Genomic DNA, 16,578 nt, shown 5'->3' with positions numbered 1-16,578 from the left:
TGGTTTTAGCTCAGAAGACCTAACTCAGGGGAGGAACAGAAGGTCTATAAAAAGCAGTTTCAAAAAATGTCTTGACCATAGCTTTTCTTACCTTTCTCTGTTTTCCTCAAGTTTTTATACAGCAAATGTCTGGGTGGGGTCATCCTCCAAGTTACTGCTAGGACTCTTGCCTCATTTTAAGACAAATCCAGTACAGTGATACTATACCCTCCATCCTTGGGGCCCACTGGCCTGGGGACATCACTGGGCATCAGCATCCACATCAGTTTTAGTTCATGTAACTCAGGCTATGTGATGCTCGCAATTGATTGTTCTTTAGTCCACTGAGAGCCTTTACTGGTAGGAGATTTTTTTTCAGACACTGATTTTACACTTGGTCCCTTTTATTTTAAATGATAACCCTATTGGTATTTTAATCTCAAGGAGGAAATCACTTAAATGATTGTTTTTGTTTGGTCATCTTTTACTGTACCGTAATTAGTTGTCAGTATATTTAAGACAACTAAAGTAATGAAAGGTGAAAGCTGTAATTTTGCCACTTCTTTACCTGTTCCTGGCACTCACCTAGCTTCTGTAACACAGGAAGCCACCCTTTTGGTATTGGCTTTGGATGGCATAGAGAGGGTCATATGCATACAAATACCTACAATCTGGCAGTTTCTTCCTTGTCATCATACATTGGTTTTGTTGTTATTGTTCTCCTTTGAAGATGCTGCCTTCTCTGTAGTCTTCTGAAGTTGTGATTGATGTCTGTCTCACATTCTTTTACCATAGGGGCTGGAGAAGCTGTAGGATTCCTGCCTGTTCTTCATTGCCATTTCTTCATCATTGTCCTTCCCACCTTTCTAAGATACCTGCCAGCTTTAAAGTTTATGCCATCAAACTATACTATCTGCTCCCCTCCTGGTTTTTGTTATCTGTATACCTCTGGGTCAATCCCCCTCATTCCTTAAAGATTTTTAGCTATTGGCTTACTAACACTGCTCTCTGTCACTATCCTATCCTAATTCTTGATGATTTCAATAGCCACATAGATGACCCTTCCAATACCCTGGCCTCTCAATTCTTTGACCTCCTCTTTTCCAATAGTCTCATCTTCCACCGTAATTTAGTCATTCAATCCCAAAGTCACTCCCTAAACAAGGTCATTACCAATAACTATACTCTCTTCATAATCTCAATTCTAAGCATCACCAATTACCACCACCAGTCTTTCTAGCTTATTCTCTTTGGTATCCCAATTCCAGTAATTCTTTGACCCACTAGGAATTTTTATTTTACCACTTTTTCACTATCTTTTTTTTTTTTTTTTTTTTGGCTACAAGCCTAAAGCAGGAAAGAGGGAGAGGATAAAAGGCTGAGTTGGACTTATATATGTGAAGGTCATAGGACAGAGCTGAGTGCATGGGACTGTGCAAGATTCCCCAGGGAACTGGCCACCCTCCCCCTAAAAAGAGGAATACAAAGAATGAGTCTGTGGGAAACACCACCAATTAAATGGTGGAAATAGAGTAGGAGGGTTTTTTTAAATTTTTATTTATTTTTTTTATTTCAGTATATTATGAGGGTACAAAAGTTTAGATTATGTAAATTGCCCTTGCCTCTCCTCCCCTCCCCAAATCAGAGCTTCAAGCCTGTCCATCCCCTAGACAGTGCACATTGCACTCATTATGTATGTATACACCCATCCCCTCCTCACCCCCACATCTGTCCGCCACCCGATTAATGTTATTCCTAAATGTGCTCTTAGGCGATGATCAGTGAAATCAATTTGATAGTGAGTACATGTGGTGCTTATTTTTCCATTCTTGGGATACTTCACTTAGTAGAATGGGTTCCAGCTCTATCCAGGAAAATACAAGAGGTGCTATATCACCATTGTTTCTTATAGCTGAGTAGTACTCCATGGTATACATATACACATTTTATTTATTTATTTATTTATTTATTTTTTGAGACGGAGTCTCACTCTATTGCCCAGGCTAGAGTGCCATGGCGTCAGCCTCGCTCACAGCAACCTCAAACTCCTGAGCTCAAGCAATCCTTCTGCCTCAGCCTCCCGAGTAGCTGGGAATACAGGCATGTGCCACCATGCCCAGCTAATTTTTTCAATATATATTTTGAGTTGTCCAGCTAATTTCTTTCTATTTTTAGTAGAGACGGTGTCTCACTCTTGCTCAGGCTGGTCTCGAACTCCTGAGCTCAAACGATCCACCCGCCTCAGCCTCCCAGAGTGCTAGGATTACAGGCGTGAGCATATACCACATTTTATTAATCCACTCATGTATTGATGGGCACTTGGGTTGTTTCCACATCTTTGCAATTGTGAATTGTGCTGCTTTTCACTATCTTAATAGCCTCATTTTCCTTCTCATCCAGGTTAGATTCCTTGGTACATCATTATAAACATTCCTCACTCCTTTACATAAACCCTCAACTCCCTCTTTCCCTTTGTTACTCATGTGACAAAACCCTAAACTTAGTTCATTCCTACCTTCTGATTACTCGGTGCTCACACTTGCACATTTGAACACAACTGGAGAGAAACAACAGTAATAACCTTGTCTTATTTTAAATTTATGACCACCAATTTCAAGTGGGTCCTTAGTGCTTTTCTAGACATCTACTACGGTTCCCTACTCTGTGTCTTCTTTCACTCTTCTAAATTACTATTTCATACCATCTTTTCCCTAAAACTTTCTGTATTTCCTCCTCTTCTTCACTTTTAACTGAGTCTTGCTACGTAGAAGCAATCAGAAGACAATTTCTAAAACTCCATCACTACATCTGTGGTGGTGGGTCAAAAGAATTACTGTCCTAGTGGGTCAAAGAATTACTGTCTCTGCCCAACTACTCTGCCTCTTCCCCTCTTGCTGTTTGTGCTTCCAAGTCCACACCCCCCAGATTGTCAAGATCCTGTTCCATCTCTTTTATCCAGGACATCGCTCTAGGGTTTATCTCCTATCTCTCCTGCATTACACATTTTTCCCTGTCCATGAATTATTCCTGAATGTACAAGCACACTGTTATATTTTCCATCCCAAAACAAAACAAAAACACTCTTGTGATTCTTCGTGCCACTCTGGGTGGTAGAAATAGGTAGAGTAGAAGGGGTAAAGAATCGAGAATGACTCCAGAGTTTTAAAGACAGAGTTGTCGTATCTATGGACGTGGGGAAGACTGTGGCCCTTTTCCTGAAGAGAGATGGCATGGTAAGACTCTGTGAGAAAATAAGTTAGTCTTTTGTCAGCATCAGTTTTTCTTATTGGGGAATAAGACTGTAAGCCTGTAGATAACAGTGTGATAAGGGTACCAGAATATACAGGGCCTCAGCTCTTTTTGCGCATTTAATATGAATTTCATGGAAGTCCTCAGTCTGATAAGGATCACAGTGTAAATGAAACAAGTTACAGATTGGCCGGGGAGATTACCTAGCTGCTTCTCTCTATCTCTATAGAAGCAGTTTGTATCCTTACAATTGAGCAGCTGAACACCACTGCCCCTCTTCTCCCTCATGTGGCTCTCGGTCCCAGCAGAAGTTACCTTTCTGTAGAAGGAGGAAGGCAACCGTAGATCTCTGTGGAAAGTTTCTCCCTAACTCAGAGGGCACACACACACTAAAGCCTAGCCAAGAAGGATGCAACACGACAAATACCCGGAGAGATAGCAGAGTGGCTGCTCTCACTGCCTACATGCTATTCTTTTGGCCAACCTCCTACCCTGAAGAAGATGCAGGGGTTAAAATTTCAGATTACCCATTGTCATACTGCTGCATGTTTTTCTTTCCCCAGACTCTTTATCCAGACCAAGACGAACAGTATTCACTAGAGCCATCGAGGGCCGTGAATTACATTGGCAGGATGGCCACCTACAGCGAATAATCAGCAGTGATATCTATACAGCTCCTGCCTGCCAGCGGGAAAGTGAGAGACTACTCTTTAATTCCCAAGGCCAGCCACTGTGGCTGGGTAAGTCTAGCCCTCTTCTACTCTAAGAATTTCAGAGCTCAACCTCACCTCATGCCAGGCCCGAATGAGCCATCCACATAGGTACCAGCAACTCCAACTACAATTTGGACTCAGGATATTTATGTGAAGCCTAAGCCATGTGTTGTTTTGTTTTATTTTGTTTTGTTTTGTTTTTGACAGGGTCTCACTCTGTTGCCTGGGCTAGAGTGCAGTGATGCAATCGTAGCTCACTGCAACCTCAAACACCTGGGCTCAAGAGAGCCTCCTGAGTAGCTGAGACTACAGGTGCACACCACCACCCCCAGCTAATTTTTGTATTTTTTGTAGAGATGGGGGTCTTGCTGTGTTGCTCAGGCTGTTCTTCAAACGATCCTCTGTCCTCAGCCTCCCAAAGTGCTAAGAATCCTGGCGTGAGCTACCAAGCTGGCCCTGTCATTTGCATATATGCTCAGCTGAGGTACAGTGACCTCAAACAAGAATTTATATCCTGTCCCCTAAGCTTTGGTAGGGAAAAGGAGTTAATACATCTCAAAGAGTACTAACAAAGCAATTAGACATGAGTTCACAGGCTCGCTCAGTCAATAGTTACTGAGCAGCATTGTATTCTACTGTGAAATTATATGTTTTGCTCAAAAGCCACTAAGTTTGAAACTTAAATTACTCTGTGCTAGTCAGCTGCATTTGTCACCAAGCTGTCTTCTTTTCCTCCTTCCTACCTATCTTCCTTCATCATAATAGGATAGAGCCATTTCAACATGAGTTTAAACCCTCCTCTGAAATAGTTTCCTGGCTTTCCCTTAATCAGTCTGTCCTTGTCTTTATCACAGGATACCCACTCTAACATAGACATTCTTTTCAAAAATATTCATTTTCCAAGTCTTATAACAATGACATACATTTTCACTGTCTTTTCCCAATGCCCTACATTCATCTCTCACGCCATACTTTTGTCTTTCTTGAGATCTTGCTGACTCTGGATATGTCCCTGTCTCTCTCTGAAAAGCCATAGCCAAACACACTATGATGTCACCATCTCAAGTTCCCTCTAACTATCTTTTCTCTTCTGTGATCCAATATTTCTAAAGCCTAAACCTAACAAGCAGGTAAAAAACATGTACATCTCATTAATAAGAGAAGATGCAAATTAAAACAACACTGAGTTGCCATATTTTGATTGTCAAATGGTCAGAGGTTTTTAAAATTAAGATGATTATTTTCTGGGATGGGAGCAGTTGCATGGACATAGGTACTCTCATTTACTACTGGTAGTAGCATAAATGCTTACAGCCTTTCTGAAGGTCTTTTAGCAACACTTATGAAAACCCTTTGAAATACGTTCATACCATTTGATCCAAGAATTCTACATCTAGGAATTTATCCTGAGCCATAATTAACTAAGGATATGCATATAGCTGGGGGGTTCATTAGAGCATGGATATAAATAAGATACAGTGGGAAAAATTGGAAACCATCTAATGTCCAACAATAGGTGATTGGTTAATTCAGTGAATGTACATATATTCAGTGGAATGATATGTAATCATTTTTAATGTTATAGATGTATATTTAATAACATGGAAAAATATTAACAATGTGCTAAGTGGGAAAGCCAGTCACAAAACAATAATTTCGATATCATCCATTTTTAGTAAAAATTTAATAGAAAAGTCTAGGTAAATATACAGGAAGCTGGAAAGAGTGGTTATCCCTGATTTTTATTTTATATTTGTTTATCTATATTTTCAATTTTTCTGCAATTCTGTAATTTTTACTGTTTAAAAGAAATCACAGGCCAGGCGCGGTGGCTCACGCCTGTAATCCTAGCACTCTGGGAGGCCGAGGCGGGTGGATTGCTCAAGGTCAGGAGTTCGAGACCAGCCTGAGCGAGACCCCGTCTCTACTAAAAATAGAAAGACATTATATGGACAACTAAAAATATATATAGAAAAAATTAGCCGGGCATAGTGGCACATGCCTGTAGTCCCAGCTACTTGGGAGGCTGAGGCAGTAGGATCGCTTAAGCCCAGGAGTCTGAGGTTGCTGTGAGCTAAGCTGACGCCACGGCACTCACTCTAGCCTGGGCAACAAAGTGAGACTCTGTCTCAACAAAAAAAAAAAATAAATAAAATAAAAGAAATCACAGTTAAACGCACAGTTTGGGGAATGGTCATGCTTGAAGGTGCTGACTCGGGGAGGGGAGCAGGGGAGGGGAGGGATATATACCTACATGATGGGTGCAACGCGCACTGTCTGGGGAACGGACACGCCTGGAGCTTTGACTTGGGGGGACAGATGGTACATGGGCAACGTATCTAACCTGAAATTCTATATCCCCCATAATAAGATGAAATAAAAAAAAATAAATCACAAAATAAAGTATAAAGCTTGTTATAATCACTTACCTATCTATAAGCCTTTGGTAGTCTTCTGTTATTCCTAAGGTAAATCCAGACTTCGTAGAATGGCATTCAAAGCCCTTTACATTCCAGACTCTACCTTTTCAGGCTGTCTCCACCACATAACCTAACTCAAGCTACATAGAACGATCTGCCATCCTCTGAAGATGCTATATCGAATACATTTTTATGCTTTTACTTATATGCCTTTGCTTATAAGTTTCCCTTGCCAGGAATGCCTATCCCTATTTATTTACCTATTTAAAATCTTGCTTGTCCTTCAAAGCACTGCCCAAATATTATTTTTGCTCTGTATGTACTTCTATCATGCTATTTCTTTTTAAATGTTTTGTAATTATCTTTTTATGTATCATTTGTGAACTGTTTGAGGACAGTGACCATTTCTTAATCATCTTCGTACTTCCTTTGCCCAGCATACTACCTGGCATACAATAGGTTTTCAGAAAAGGTAGGATTCATTAAACGAATGAGGCTTTTCCCTTTAGGCAATTAGTTGCTACCTTCATTAGGTTCCCATAGTACATGTTCACAAAGAGGTACTACATTTTATTATCCTAGTTGTATGTCTTAGTTCTATACCATACTACCATGCTAAGACTGCGAGGTACCTCTTTCAAGATAGAACCCATGACTTATTTAACTTTTCATATCCTTAAAGAGAAAAATACAGTTCCTGGTATACTATGGATGTCTGATTGAATTTGAGGAACTGGACTAAATACAAACTCTCTTTATCAAGAATGAATTTTCCTGATTTGAAATAGTAACTCAACCAAAATATTTTGTTCTTATTTGGTAGAGCACGTGCCTACAGCCTGTGCTCGGGTTGATGCCCTGCGTTCCCATGGTTATCCAAAAGAAGCCCTCAGACTCACGGTGGCCATTATTAATACTCTGAGGTTGCAGCAGCAACGGCAGCTGGAAATCTACAAGCATCAGAAGAAAGGTATGGTGATTTGGAGATTAGCCCTCTTAGGCCTAAGGCTGATGAGGATGCTAGGAGGATATAAGGCCCAGAACTTAATTTTCATTAAATATTATGGTGTGGCAAGGGCTAGGGAATTCCAGGTCATTCCACCTGCTGCGTGGAATGCCTCACTCTATCTCTGTGAATCTCAGTTTTCTTATCTGTAAAATGGGAATAATGCCTGCCTGCCTCCCTCACAAGGCAGTTGGAAGGCTCATTAAGATCTGGCATGTATTTTTGCCATTTTGCTGATAATCCCTAGATAGGAATAAACTTGCAAAATTAGTTTAATTAAAAAAAAAAGATCTGGCATGAGAAAACCCTTTTAAAACTGTAAAGCTGTATTCACATATGCAGAACGAGCAAGCAGCCTCAATGCAGACCACATGACCTTGCAGCTGGCCGGTGTGCTTATGGCCAGTTCTATCAATCCAAGGCAAGACAAAGGGAAGCTTTTCTTTGACTCTCAGGGTCAAGACCTGAAAGATAAGGAGACCCAGGAAGGGACAGAGAGCAGTGTGTTTCTATTGCTGTCTAAAACTTTGACCTGCTTGTTTCCAGAATTGTTGCAAAGAGGAACTACAACCATCACAAACCTAGAGGGCTGGGTGGGCCACCCCCTGGATCCCATTGGCTGCCTGTTTCTCACTTTGACTGAAGCCTGCCAACTGAACGATGACGGCTATCTGGAAGTGTCAGGTACAGGGGTCAGCCTGAGGCAAGCCAAGAGTGCCCTTGGCAATCCTCTACTCCCTGCCAGACTCTGTTCTACCCACTCTTACAGCCTTTCATTTTCCTTGTGTCCAAACTGGAATGCCCCTGAGAGGTTTCCTCAGGCTCCCTCTTTTTCCCGCCTTTCTTTCCCACCCTGTGGTCTGACCCTGTCCTACTTTCCCATTTTACCTTGCTAGCCTTCCTTGTTCCTCTCTTTTCCCTACCAAAAATGCCTAAAGAATGTGGTCCAAGGGGAATACGATTGGATAGAGGAATTTCAGCAGTTAGAGGCCAGAACCTAGAGCAGTCTGAAAGTGGAAAAGAACTTCCATCAAGAATGTGCGTATCTCTTGCAGTTGCATAGCACTCCCTGGTTTCCTTTGAACTCCTTCCCTCTTAGTGGTTTGTACCAGTTTTATTAATACAAATGAGAAATAGAGGGCAATAATTTAATAGAGTCTCTAGCCAGGACTAGATAGAGACAATTGATTTTTTATTCCTTTATGCCATCACTATATTGTATTCATATATCTACTCTAACATTTAGCACACTAGATTATAATTTGTTTACAAGTGAGCATCTCTTAATAGACTATCAGCTACGTGGGAATAGAAAAGAAGATTTACTTATCTTTGTGATCCTAGCACTCAGTGTAGTACCTGCTGTTTAATAGTCTTCCATAAATATATATTGGATGGATGATGGAGAAAAGAAATCAAGACTCTAACTTTTAAACTGTGTTCTCTTCCTGAAATTATGAACCCAGTGGTGGAGCCTATAAAATAATGATAACATAGAAGTTGTAAGTGTTACAAAAGTAGGAGTTTAACTGGATGGATTCAGATTCCTCTGGGTAGAGATATAAGGAGTGGCCCCAAGCAAGGGTGGCCATTATCTTCCTCCTCTGATCCCAATTAGCCTAGTCAGTTCATATATTAAGAAAGAGGTGGGGGCCGGGCGCGGTGGCTCACGCCTGTAATCCTAGCACTCTGGGAGGCCGAGGCGGGTGGATTGCTCAAGGTCAGGAGTTCGAGACCAGCCTGAGCAAGACCCCGTCTCTACTAAAAATAGAAAGACATTATATGGACAACTAAAAATCTATATAGAAAAAATTAGCCGGGCATAGTGGCGCATGCCTGTAGTCCCAGCTACTCGGGAGGCTGAGGCAGTAGGATCGCTTAAGCCGAGGAGTCTGAGGTTGCTGTGAGCTAAGCTGACGCCACGGCACTCACTCTAGCCTGGGCAACAAAGTGAGACTCTGTCTCAACAAAAAAAAAAAAAAAAAAAAAAAAAAAAAAAAAAAAGAAAGAGGTGGGAATCTTTGTGGCTCTGTGTAACATTTTTTCAGTATATTTTCTTTCCTCTTCTGGGGTTCCGATTCAGCTCTTCTGTGATAGCTATTAACTATATCCCAAAAGTGGGAGGGAGAGAAAGATGGAAGAATCTGCTGGGCCTGACCTAAAGAACCTGTTGCCCTCAGATATGAATGAAAGCAGACCCCCTGTGTACCAGCACGTATCTGTAGCTGCAAGCTGCCCAAACAGCAGTGAGTCCTACCTGTCATTGGCCCTGGAAGTTGCTCTGATGGGCATGGGTCAACAGAGGGTGATGCCTGAAGGCCTCTACGCACAGGACAAGGTGTGCCGTAATGAGGAGCAGCTCCTAAGCCAACTCCAGGAGCTGCAGCTGGACGATGAGCTAGTGCAAACACTGCAGAAACAGTGCCTCTTACTGCTGGAAGGTAAGCAGAGAAGGGCCTTTTGTCATATTGTCTTTGGTCTGTGACCCTGGGTGCCCCTCTCTAACAGAACACACATATAAGAACATCTATGACACTAAAACGTAGTGAAGGTTCCCACGGTTAGCAAACATGGCTGGCAAAGGGAAGCATACCAAAAAAAAAATAAAATAAAATAACTGGCTGGCTTATCTTCTTCCTACAGGAGGCCCCTTCAGTGGTCTGGGAGAAGTCATTCACCGAGAAAGTGTTCCCATGCATACCTTTGCCAAGTATTTGTTCTCAGCTCTGCTGCCTCATGATCCAGACCTATCCTATAAATTAGGCTTACGTGCCATGAGGTGAGTAGCCCTTTCCTGGTACAGTTGCCTGCACCAAAGCAGAAATCTCCAGTGCTCTTTTCTTTGTTTATCCCATTTCTTTTCTTTCCTTCTTCGTCTATTCTGTTGGATCTGCTACCAAGCCTACCATAAAATGGCTCAGATATTTTTATATGATCTAGGATTCCTATCTGGGATTCCTTGTTGGTGACTCACTTGGCTCCCTGGATGTACCTTGTGGTTGATTGTCTGAGGGAGCCCCTAAAATATTAATAGATATGGAGCATCCAAGCCCTGAGTCTCCCTGTTCTGGGGTCATTCAGGCAGGCCAAGAAGGGGTTTGAGCCCTTCCATTGCTCAACTGAGTCGTGGTTCCCAGGCATGGGTCCCCAGAGGAATCTGAGGGATGTAGACATAAATATGTTTACCCCAAGACTTCAGAACAATGAACTATGGGCATTTTGTTTGCAGACTAGAATAGGATCCTTGGTTTATGCAGGTGGACTTCTGGGATGCAGCAAACTATACAGAAGAAAAGTTTTAGTTAGACCATAAGGCTGTGAGAACTCCTCAGCTAAGCAGGAAATTCCTTGACATGTATTTCTAAAACTTTTATAAATAACCCTATGGCTCTTGAACTGCCTTTCAAATCCATGTGCAGTATGGACTATTCAGCTTGAGTTCTGCAACTGCCCAGGCATTCACCTCAAATAGAGTATAGAACCATAGGTTTAAAAACCTTTAAAGCTCTTAGTTAATCCTTTCCTCTCCCCAGTTACTCCCCTGCAAAAAGCAAGCTTCTCTAAGGTGGCTCAGAAGGCCTGGTTCTGGATAGTGGCTGATGACTCTTCTGGGTCTTCTAGGTTACCTGTTCTAGAAAACTCAGCTTCTGCAGGCGACACTTCCCACCCTCACCATATGGTGTCTGTGGTGCCCAGCCGTTATCCTCGCTGGTTCACGCTTGGACACTTGGAATCACAGCAGTGTGAACTGGCCTCCACCATGCTGACTGCTGCCAAAGGTGAGCATAGTTAGACCTTAGGCTCCAACATCCCCACTGTGCCTGCTCAGCCATGACCTATCAAAGACTTGGCCTGTAGTCTCCTGAAGAAGAGAAGCTATTTATTCTTTCTCAACCTTTCAAAGTGATGGGGATCCTCGCTTTGATTGCTGCCATTAGAAAGAACACCTGGAAACAAGCCAAAACTTTGCCCTAGTTACTAATTATAGGACCCTGTGTAGATAGACTTAAATGATGTTTAAGTTAACTTCTAAATCTAACCTTCCACGTGATAAAGTTGCTCCACCTCTCTAAGCCTCAGTTTTAAAATCTGTAAAATGAGGATCATTATCAATGACCTGTCAGCTTCCTAGAGCCATTGGAAGATTTTATGAAGTGATGACTAAGATAGAGCTGCAGAACTCTTTACAGATAAGAATTTTGTGATATGTCCATTGCCCTGAAAAGATAAGCAGTCCAGAGTGACTCTTAAGCCTTAAAGCACGCATACTGCCTGTTAGCTATGCAGGTTTTCCCACAAAAAGAAGTGAAAATAAGTCCTTATAGGGCAAGCTATAAAATATAATACTAGCTAACATGGACTCTTGAGTATTTTGTACCAGGAAACTACATGGATTTTTGAAATTTTTAAAATTAAAAATAGCTTTATGTTGTATAATCTTATTGCCAAAAAAAATGTTCATTGCAGAAAAGGTAAAGGATACAGTACACCAATAAAAAAAGATCAAGAAACCAATACAAAAATTGAACAAAGGATATGATCAGACAGTTCACAGAAAAGGAGATACAAATGACTTTTAGATAATTAAAATGCCTGATATCACTTGAGAAACACAAATTAAAATTATCCTGAAATAACATTTTTTACCAGTCTTATTGGCAAAAGTCAACAAATTTTATAATAAGCATAGGGGGCAGAAAGTAGGGGTTGCTTAGCAAAGAATATCAGATTCCAAGCAGGATAAGGAGGATAAATGACTGTAGGTCCAAGGAACTCAGTGAACCTCAAGCATAAGAAACAAGAAGAAAACTATACCAAGGCACATCATAGTCAAATCGCTTAAAACCAGTAATAAAAGAGAAAATCTTACCTTTTTTAAAAGCAACCAGAGCAGGATTATAGTAGGATTTATCCCAGGAATGTAAGGTTGGTTTGACAGTCACAAATCAGTCCTATGCCAGGTGCGGTGGCTCATATCTGTAATCTCAGTACTTTTGGGAGGCTGAGGTAGGAGGATTTCTTGAGCCCAGGAGTTTTCAGGTTGCAGGAAGCTATGATGGCACAACTGCACTTCAGCCTGGGCAACAGAACTAGACCCTGTCTCTTAAAAAATGAAAGTCCTATAATTCACCATATTAATAGAGTAAAAAAGAAAACTCAATATGATCATCTCAATGCTACAGAAAAAGCATTTGATAAAATATAACATCCATTCCTAGTAAAAATAATAAAAATGCTTTAGAAAACTAGGAGTAGAAGGGAACTTCCTCAACATGATAAAGGGTATCTATAATATATCTGCAACTAACCTGTCAATGGTGAACAATTGAGTGCTTTCTTCCTAAGGTCAGGAACAGGGTAAGGTTGTTTGCTTTCACCACTTCTATTAAACATCATACTGGTGGTTTTAGCCAATGTGATAAGACAATGAAAAGAAATAAAAGGGCATAAAAGCAAAAATAGATAAATGGGACTACATCAACTAAAAAGTTCCTGCACAGAATAGGAAACACTCAACAGAGTAAAAAGGAAACCTGAAGAATGGGAGAAAATATTTGCAAACCATATACCTGATAAAGGATTATTTTCTAAAATATATAAGGAACTCCTACAACTCAATAGCAGGAAACAAAAACTAAAACCAATAACCTGATTTGAAAATGGGCTAAGGACTTGAATAGACATTTCTCCAAAGACAATATACAAATTGCCAATAGGTATATGAAAAGATGCTCAACATCTCTAACCATCAGGGAAATGCAAATCAAAACCACAATGAGATATCACTTAACTCCAGTGAGAATGGCCTTTATCAAAAAGTCCCAAAACAATAAATGTTGGCGTGGATGTGGAGAGATAGGAACACTCATACACTGCTGGTGGGACTGCAAACTAGTGCAACCTCTGTGGAAAGCAATATGGAGGTACCTTAAACAGATACAAGTAGTCCCACCATTTGATCCAGCAATCCCATTACTGGGCATTTACCCAAAAGAACAAAAGACATTCTATAAAAAAGACATCTGCACTTGAATGTTTATAGCAGCACAATTCACAATTGCAAAGATGTGGAAACAACCCAAGTGCCCATCAATACATGACTGGATTAATACAATGTGGTATATGTATACCATGGAATACTACTCAGCTATAAGAAACAGTGGTGATCTAACACCTCTTGTATTTTCCTGGTTAGAGCTGGAACCCATTCTACTAAATGAAGTATCCCAAGAATGGAAAAATAAGCACCACATGTACTCCCCATCAAATTTGTTTCACTGATCATCACCTAAGAGCACATATAGGAATAACATTAATTGGGTGTCAGGCAGATGCAGGGGAGGGGATGGGTGTATACCTACATAATGAGTGTGATGCGCACCGTCTGGGGAATGGACACACTTGAAGCTCTGACTTGGGGAGGGGGGACAAGGGAAATATACATAACCTAAACTTTTGTACCCCCATAATATGCAGAAATAATAAAAAAAGAGAAAAAATATTATTTTTAACACATTAACTACCATGTGAATTGTATTTAACTCATTCTAATTTTGAGCACAGGGCCTTGTGAAACATATGTAACTCAAACGTCTCTTCACCTTGGGAGCCTTGTGAACTATTTTTCAAGTTACATATAACTCATGCACAGAAAACAACAAAAAATAACAAATTTTTCATTAAATTAGAAAGGATCGTTTTGTTTTTGAAGTTTTTGTTCTTTTTGTAATAAAGCACCATGGCCCCAAGGAAAAATTTGTTTTTTCTAGTGTGGCAGTCAATGTATTAAAGATGATAGAAGAATAAAGGAAATCTATTCCATAACCCTGGCTCCCAAAGATAACTAATAGTAAGACACTGGTATAAATATTCCTGGAGATTGTCTATTCATATATATGTACACATACTATACACACACTGTTTATCTTTTTTATAAAAACAGAATCATACAATATTAACCATATACAAATTATTTATGATTTTCACAACAACCCTAAAAGTTATGGTTTCCATTTTATAGATGAAATAAATGAGCTGTTAAATGGCTAAACCAGGTTCAGTCCCCAGTGTATTTTACTCCAAACCCTACACTCATGCCACTTTGCCTCTTTGACTTTATCAACAGTTACAAAGCAAAACATAAAGCCTACTTTTTATTTATTTATTTATTTATTTATTTTTGTAGGTTGGCTGTGCAGGTTTTATTTTTTAAAGCCTACTTTTTGTTCTATCTTTATTTCACATATTTACTCTTCATAAGATATACCGATCTTTCATTAACTATACTGCCTTCATACAACAGCCTTCACTTCATATGATGGTGTATTCCTTAACTCTGTGTACCAGTACTTTGGATAGAATCCTTACTTATTGCATAGGAAGCAGTGGCCCAGCTCCTTTTTGCTCCGGGGAGTTGTAGTGAGAGGCAGACAGTGCAACTGGCATACTTTTTTGGCAGTAATGTAGCTTCCTGTCTCCTGTATAAGTAGGCCTCAGAATTCAGGTGTTCAGGAAAATTGTTTCTGGTACCTAAAGAGCCTAAAGGTATGGAGGGTAAGGGGTGGATGACACAGATGAAAAAGTGGAGACAAGTGCATTCATATGGGGACCTGGGAAAGAAGGAGCCTCAAATGGGTTCAGTAGAGACATCCTGACCACCCAGAAGGGATGGTAGCATTCACAAGCATTCAATGAATTGCTAGCAGCCAGTTCAAGCAGTGCCTGTTGTGATTAGCTCGCTTTTAGGGAAACTTTAAAGCAGACCCTGTCCCTGCCCCTTCTCTTGGCACCTATAGGAGACACTCTGAGACTCCGAACAATTCTGGAAGCAATACAGAAGCACATCCATTCTTCCTCCCTCATCTTCAAACTGGCCCAGGATGCATTCAAGATTGCTACCCCTACAGACAGTAGTACTGACAGCACCCTGCTCAATGTGGCCCTGGAGCTTGGGTTACAGGTATGGAGGAAGAGTGGGCAATTCCCACTTTGGGTTTCTGACCTAATGACAATTGGCAGAAGATAAGCTCTCTGGGGGTACTGGGCATAGACTAAGTCTGGTTCTTTTCTGTCCCCAGAATACAAGTTCTAGGCTAGGCAAAAGGTAAGGACTTCATAAATTGGGCTCTACTTTTGAGATAAGACCAGAAGCTTTGGGCTCCATGTGGTCCCCATCTTCTCTCCACCTCCCCATTTCTCCAAGTCAAGAAGGTGTGGTAATAAGGAGACTGTTATAGGTTATAGGTCATAAGAGAAGCCTCCTATCTAATAGGTGGGGTGGGAAAGAAATTAAACTTCTCTGTACTTACCAGGGGAGAAACTGCTGTTTAAAGCAAAATATATATATATTTGTTGCATACATGAATGGCAAGGGGAGGGAAGGTCACAGCAATTAGACTTAGCCCACTGGAAAGGCCTATTTTGTGCCTAGGTGATGCGGATGACCTTATCAACTCTTAACTGGAGACGCCGAGAGATGGTACGATGGTTGGTTACCTGTGCTACAGAAGTGGGTGAGTCTCCCAACTCCCTCTACCCCTAGGGGAAAGGACTGTCTAGGCCCTACTCTTAGGACAGGACAATGAATCCTTAGAGCTCTTATATTCCAATTCCTGATGGTCTAAGAAAGGATGAGGCTGCTGGTAGGAGAAGATGGCCTCTGTTCAGCTAGCCCAAGCTCTGCCCTCACTGCTTGAACCATGTCCTGATGTCAGCAGCACTTTGACCCTCTGATCACAGACGTGTCTGAGAGAATGAATTTTCAGCCACCAATACTCACGTGCTCCCTTGGGAGGTAGTGGGCCCAGTGGTTTGGTCCCAGTCCCTATGTGTACTTCTAAGAAGCCCCAGGCAACTTGAAGGCTCAGGACCCTTTCTAGAGCCCAAAGTCCCAGCACAAGACTACCCCGAGAGGCCCCACTTCGGCTAGAACCCCCAGGCAGATCTGCGTGCTCTGCTGCCATCCTTGTGAAGAGCTAAGAGCACCCACAGAGACCTTCAATCCTCTGACCTGGGAAAGGAAGGGATAGGAAGAGACCCCAAACAGGGTCTGGCCATCTGGGGTGCTCCCTTTGCCCTGGTTTGCCTCAGATCATCTCAAGGCTGCTGAGGAGGAGGGAGAACTCATCTCTGCAGGCCAAGTTCAAACCCCAAATGGTAATCTGGGCAGACCTGGATCAGGACCCAGATGGCCATGGCTGAGCTCAAGCTC

General features: G+C 41.4%; 1 protein-coding gene across 1 annotated transcript in view; it reads left to right on the top strand.

Moving 5' to 3' along the window:
• The window catches only part of ZSWIM5 (zinc finger SWIM-type containing 5), a 138,909-nt gene that overhangs the window by 119,413 nt on the left and 2,918 nt on the right, over positions 1–16,578 (top strand). The window contains exons 6-13 of the mRNA XM_069477865.1: positions 3,792–3,968; positions 7,185–7,331; positions 7,914–8,051; positions 9,548–9,808; positions 10,011–10,146; positions 10,989–11,146; positions 15,164–15,327; positions 15,799–15,880. Coding sequence (XP_069333966.1) covers positions 3,792–3,968; positions 7,185–7,331; positions 7,914–8,051; positions 9,548–9,808; positions 10,011–10,146; positions 10,989–11,146; positions 15,164–15,327; positions 15,799–15,880 — 1,263 coding nt within the window. The remainder of the gene's footprint in view (positions 1–3,791; positions 3,969–7,184; positions 7,332–7,913; positions 8,052–9,547; positions 9,809–10,010; positions 10,147–10,988; positions 11,147–15,163; positions 15,328–15,798; positions 15,881–16,578) is intronic.

This window comes from Eulemur rufifrons, chromosome 8 (genome assembly GCF_041146395.1).
Source record: "Eulemur rufifrons isolate Redbay chromosome 8, OSU_ERuf_1, whole genome shotgun sequence".
Classification (NCBI taxonomy): domain Eukaryota; kingdom Metazoa; phylum Chordata; class Mammalia; order Primates; family Lemuridae; genus Eulemur; species Eulemur rufifrons.
This window is presented reverse-complemented; position numbering and strand designations above follow the sequence as displayed.